The sequence below is a fragment of the Neodiprion lecontei genome, chromosome 7 (genome assembly GCF_021901455.1).
Source record: "Neodiprion lecontei isolate iyNeoLeco1 chromosome 7, iyNeoLeco1.1, whole genome shotgun sequence".
In the NCBI taxonomy this organism is placed as follows: Eukaryota; Metazoa; Arthropoda; class Insecta; order Hymenoptera; family Diprionidae; genus Neodiprion; species Neodiprion lecontei.
Genome location: NC_060266.1, coordinates 15,294,462 through 15,300,461, shown reverse-complemented (window position 1 = coordinate 15,300,461; position 6,000 = coordinate 15,294,462). Strand labels below are relative to the sequence as shown.

At 38.0% G+C, this 6,000-nt stretch overlaps 1 protein-coding gene across 1 annotated transcript in view; it reads left to right on the top strand.

The window, feature by feature from the left end:
* The first annotated feature begins 1,428 nt into the window (after window positions 1-1,428).
* The window catches only part of LOC124295564, a 284,978-nt gene continuing 280,406 nt past the window's right edge, over window positions 1,429-6,000 (top strand). The window contains exons 1-2 of the mRNA XM_046745987.1: window positions 1,429-1,460; window positions 1,733-1,865. Coding sequence (XP_046601943.1) covers window positions 1,429-1,460; window positions 1,733-1,865 — 165 coding nt within the window. The remainder of the gene's footprint in view (window positions 1,461-1,732; window positions 1,866-6,000) is intronic.

Sequence of the window (6,000 nt, the reverse complement as noted above, 5' to 3'; positions counted from 1 at the left end):
CGATTTTTTAACGGGCCACACCTGAAATAGTTTGAGTAGAAACAAAAATTCTGGCGAAAGATAAGTATTGTCGGTTAAGTGGAAGATCGGGCACATTCGATTTTTAATTTTTTTTTTTCCATTTTATCGAGTTTAGGACGGATCATTATTGGAAAACAAAATTTGTTAATCCCTTTGAGCTGTCAGAATGTCCGATTTTTTCTTGAAAAAGGTAGTTTTCAAATCTTATCATTTTAATTTATGTTGAAATTGGGTCCCAAACGGATTTCAACTTGATTATTTCACTATTTTTCAAAACTATCATTCGCAATAAGTGAAAAAAAAACCGTTTGCGTTATGGGTATCACCTCAAAAATTGAATACAATATTTGATAAATTCTGCGGTCAGAAAAAAATAGAACATCCATATTCTCGCGGTCGGGAATAGCTCGCGCAAAGATTTAGTTCGCCCGTCGACCGCTACGCTACGCATCCCTCGACCTTTCTCGAGAACGGTACGGCACGAGGAGGTTCAAACACTGGGATATTTGTTATGCAACGCACACGTCTCAAGGAGAGTCGAAAATGTCGACCGATTTCACGGTGGATAAATATTTGATTGGTGACAAATTGAAGAAACTCCCGAGACCCCTACCTACAAATAGACACGTTTTGAGCTACTATTTCTATAAACAACGCTCATCTCCTAAAGCCGCCGAGCTGCTGGTCGGTGTTGTGGGGTCGGGTCCGGCTACACCTGGACAATGTTTCCGGCAGTTTCCCTTGTCCCTGGTGCAAATGCGGGTGTTTCTATCTACCACTACCAAACCCCTGCTCTACTTTACGCTAGTAAAAATGTATTTGAAAACATAATTGTGATAAATAAAGGAATATTGTTATTTTTATCGAGAGGCGCCTGATGGGAAGTCAGGTAGCCCAAATCTCGATAACTCTTTATTGTGTAACACATCTTTTGTTGTCGAGCAAACTCACCATTGTATTTTCGATTCAATAAACAGTACAGTGTTTAAACCCGTGCGTTCATCAGAATCTAGTTCAACGGAGAGAGTTCGATTCTCTTCCCCCTTTCAGAAAGATTTGCTTGACAATGATGCATATTCCGTTAATAGTAGTAAGGATAACGTCATCGTCAACGATTCTGGAGAAGAGCTTTTCAATAATTTCAATTTATTTCTAAACGATACGCATTACAATACATCAGGCGTATTTCACGCAACATCGTATTAAATTCGTTCATTTAATGAAGCAGCCAACCCATGTCAATTATGTGCGATACCACTCTTATTTTTCTATGTGTTAGGAAATATTCTTGTTTAAATTAAGCAACCTTCTCCTCCTTTTATATGGAATACCTTGATGAATAACTCATTAACGTACTACATTTTGATAATATTTTTACGCCCTCAATAACTCTTGAACGTATTGCCAATGTCAACAAGTTATATCATCTACAGAAATATGTAATATTAAAAAAAAGCTTTCTCAGAGCAGTCTTATTACGAATAAAATAAAACTCTGTCTTTATGATACGGTTTTGCATCTACTGTAATAATTTTTTTCGATGAGAGAAATGACTTGATCTGAAAGTTATATTGGTTGCTGACGTTTCGCACAATAACATCAAGACAGTGATAAGCGACTACAAGTTAATCAGCGATAGCAAAGATATTTTTATTTTATTTAGTTTCATCTATGCTATAAACAAGTTTGAATGAAAATTTCCATATTTCAGGTTCACAAACATTCACGAGCATATGCTCCAGTCAAATACGGATGTGAGGGACTTTCCTACCAATATCTTTTGTAACGACTGTCCCAGCATGGTGGTGCCATTGAAAAAAATTTCAATTACAAGATTGTTACAGGTAAGCTGCAAGTAATATAAATCATCTTCACAATAATGCAGCTTAAATACATGGGCTTTTCCCACTTGAAAATGTTGTCTTGTCAGAACTGCTCCTCATATTGCAATGAGGTAATTCCATCTTGTTCTTAATATCTCTCGATATGAATTAAGGTGTAGGTAAAATAATGTTGATTTTTCTTCACACCTTCTTCTTAATGCTAATTAAATCAACCGTTAAGTATTTGAAAATCGAATTTGACCATCGGTATACTGGGGAAGGGGATATTTTCCGGTCCTACAGTGTTTACAACCCCGATTCGCTGTAGACAGCTTGAATGAAATTAACCGAAGGCGTGACGATGTTTGGGAATATGTAGTGTAACGTGGAATTTCTCAACCTAATCAGCTTGTGATCTGGAAAGGTATTTCAGAAGCGATCTGGGTAGCTCAGTGGTCAGAGCTGCTGCCCGGAATGAGAAGGTACCCGGATTTGAATTCCGAACCAGTCCGAGCTGTGAGACACTTTTGCTGGACCCATCGAAAATACATGTCACAATAGAAGACAAAAATGCTATGTTTGATAATTATGTGCATTTAATATTTTATTTCAGTAATTGCATTCAGTCACTGTGTGTCCTTATTTTAAAAAGTATGGATTTACAAGAGGTAATTCAGATTGGGTAAGGTCAGACATGACGTTCATGTACTGTATGTAATGGACAGCTGGTCGTGATCAAAGAGTATGGGATAGAGTGGAAGGTCCCATAAGATCCAATGTTAGACCTGGAGACAACAGCGAAAAGCACGTATGATAAATACATCGTTAAAACTTTTTGAGAAGTTATACCAGTTTTATAAATAACAGGAAAACGCAAGTATGGCGGCCTGTAGGCGTCGGCGTTGAACTGCGCAATTTTTTGAATGTGTCACAAAAAGCCCTTGGCGAATAAGTACAAAGTTAATTCCTATTTTATATTGTTTATTAGATAGCCAAAATATGAAAGACTTGTACGCCATACCGATGCGGCGTCTCAAACTGTCCGCCATACCTCATTAAACGTGTCATTTTTTTTATGCTCTATTGAATTACGAGTACAGAGCTAATTTTTTGCACAGTGATAGAAAGAGATGTTTCATCACCGATCGTGGCCATGCCATACCGTTCCAGTGTCTCTGAATACCCGCCATACTGATTCAAAGATGTCAAATTTGGCTTACCCACGTATTATAAGTACGCACTTGAAAAAAACATTTTTTATTTGATTTTGATCTCTAGAAGATGAGTCGGTAAGTGCCATACCGATATCATATCTGTAAGGCGAGGAACAAACCTGTAAAGGTGTCACATTTTGACAAGTGTGATGCATAACAGGTACAAGTGCCATACTTATGTTTTTGAGACATTTTGATTTAGCATCGTACATTCACATTTCTTCTATGAGTGTGATGTGAATTTAGTATAAGACAAAATTAATGAAATAAATGGCAACAAGTCAAATAAATTGTATCGAAATTATATATTGAGTTAGTTGAGGTGCCGCTGACCTAGCATGTCCTATATATATTTCGTGACGTCAGAAGCGGGGAAATCACCCGCACAAATCCTGATAGAACGGGGGTGCGAATCTGACTGGGAAAATTTTCAAAACATAGCTTGAATAAAATTGTACGTCTGTATCTCAGTCACTACTATCGCAGATCACTGATAACGTCTAATAAAAATAACGATGAACTCAATAAAATCACGTCGCGTCAAACATGGCCGATCGGGCTAGCGACTTGTTGAATATTCACCGCTTGTACGATGTCAGAATTTCTTTCACTTTTGCCAGGGAGATACCGACGTACAAAAACACACACGTAATCCGGGAAAACCTATAGCACCAGTCAGTTTTCTGTAAATATGGCACGATTTGTGCGGGCGATTTTCAGGTGACAGGAGCCCGTTCTGATGCACGAGAAGTCTGTAATTTAGTTCAACGTTGAACCTCCAGAAGCGCTGTAGTCGACCGAAGCGGTACCAGATGGTAAAACGACATGGTAATACGCACACGCCCTATGTTTCTGCTAAAGCAACAATCTGCAGTGCCGACGAAAGCATAGGCTTTTAGGTGGATACGAAAAAATGTACAACTCACTCAGAATAACCGTTAGATTTTGAAATTCGTGCATATTATAAGGCATCGTTGGGAAATGGTAACATCAGTTCACAATCGCGGTGATTATTCGTAATCTCACGTAGCCCGAATGTACGTAAACAGGGCATTCCATGCGAAACCGACCAACCCATGACCTCGGCCAATTTTTATTCTATTAAAAATTTTACACTTTCTTGTACCTGCCAAAAACAGTCTTTCTGAAATATTTTAGATGTTTGTCTCAACCCATCCAAACACCATAAATTTTTCAAAATATCGCACAATTTTTTTTTAAATGCTCATGGCTTTTCCAAAACCCGATATTAAAATAACATACTGTTTCTTTTCTCGTTTTGAATCGTAGTTCCGCAAAGAAAATTATTCTTTTTTATTTTATTGAAGGGTTTTGGGGCATTCTTTATCGAGTACGCACCACTTGAATCTGCCTTTTTTCATCGATTTGATAAAAAATCATTAACAAAACCGAAAATACCTATCCTTTAATTCCTGTTCGTCGAAAAGGCAGATGTAAATAGCGAATAATTGACATAGAATGCCCCATATACGCTCCGGATATCCTCATCTAATAGTAGCATCAATGTCCGCAAAATTGTCATACTTACAGATTATTGACCGAAAGATTAGATGCGGCAGTGAAATAAATACCGAAATTGCAGGAAACACGCAAGTATAGGCGTGAGGGTTTAGGGTTGAGATGAAAAATTGTGCTCTTAAACAGACCATTATTTATTTATTTATAGCAAATTTGGGGGGGAGGGGGTGGACCGGTTGATAATCGTCCGAGCCTATTTTAAAGATTACCCTAATACATACGCGAAATTGTTTCTGAACCGGATGTGTTTAACAAAAAATCTATGTCATTGTACATACATACAATTACTGCATACAACGGTTCAAGATTCGTGGCGAAGACTTTACAGGGCCGATCCTTGTTAAAATTCTGATGAAGAATTTGCTTGCCGATTTTTTCTGTTTTTAATTCTCAACAAATAAGGATTTCATACTTTATTTGCTTCGTTTCATTTGTCAATTACGCCTAGTTCTGAATGATGCTACCAAAATTTTTTTTTACATTAGACGAACTACCTGAAAGTTACTCATTCGGTGGAAATCGTTATAAAACTACATACCGTGACTTCTCGTAGATGGTATACGCTACGGATACGCTAGAGAGTTTTGGGTTGGTTTCTGCATCGTATACGACCTACGAAAAGTCAGGGTATGTGTTACTGTTGTACATCAAATCCGGCACAATCCTATGAGATTTCACAGAAATTTGGAACTCTCGAAGGAATCAACTTCTTCGGATTCCGAATACTATCCCTCACACCCCACTGTCCCCACTATCCGCGCGGCCGTCACTTCTGCGTTTCCTCGCGTACCGTCCACATTCACTTCTCGCGGCGAACGAAGCAAACGCGAGTGTTTTGGTAATTTGCCGTGTCACAAGTTCTAATCACATGCAAATTTTCACGCGGCCAGTGTGTATACATATATTTGTTACAAACAACAATAATCTTGTGAGTGCAACAATGGATGAGTTACGTCGCACGGCTGAACCGAAAAAAGGTTAAATTTGACGCGCCGACGAACGAATCGTTCGTTGCGATGGTAAGTGTTTTATACTGCAAATTTCTGTTATGCAATTATACATATCATTTACAAGAATCCTGCCAAATCTGCACTTGCTATGCAGAGTGATTCGTAATTCACAGCAAATACTTGACAGGGCGAATCCTTGTCAAAATTGGAGTCGAAAGTTCCTAAGAAATTTTTTGGGAAAACGCCTTTTTTCATTCAAAGAAATGGAAATTTAATTTTTCCGGATTTCTGTTTAGATCAACCTTTTAATTTCTTGGGTCATCGTCAGAATTGATATCGAAATTCCCCGGTTAATTTGTAAATAATTTGTACGAAAATTTTTTTTTCACAGCTGTCTCGGGGGGGTCACTGGGAGTGTAAATTCAAAATGATGACCAAATCATGCTAATGTCA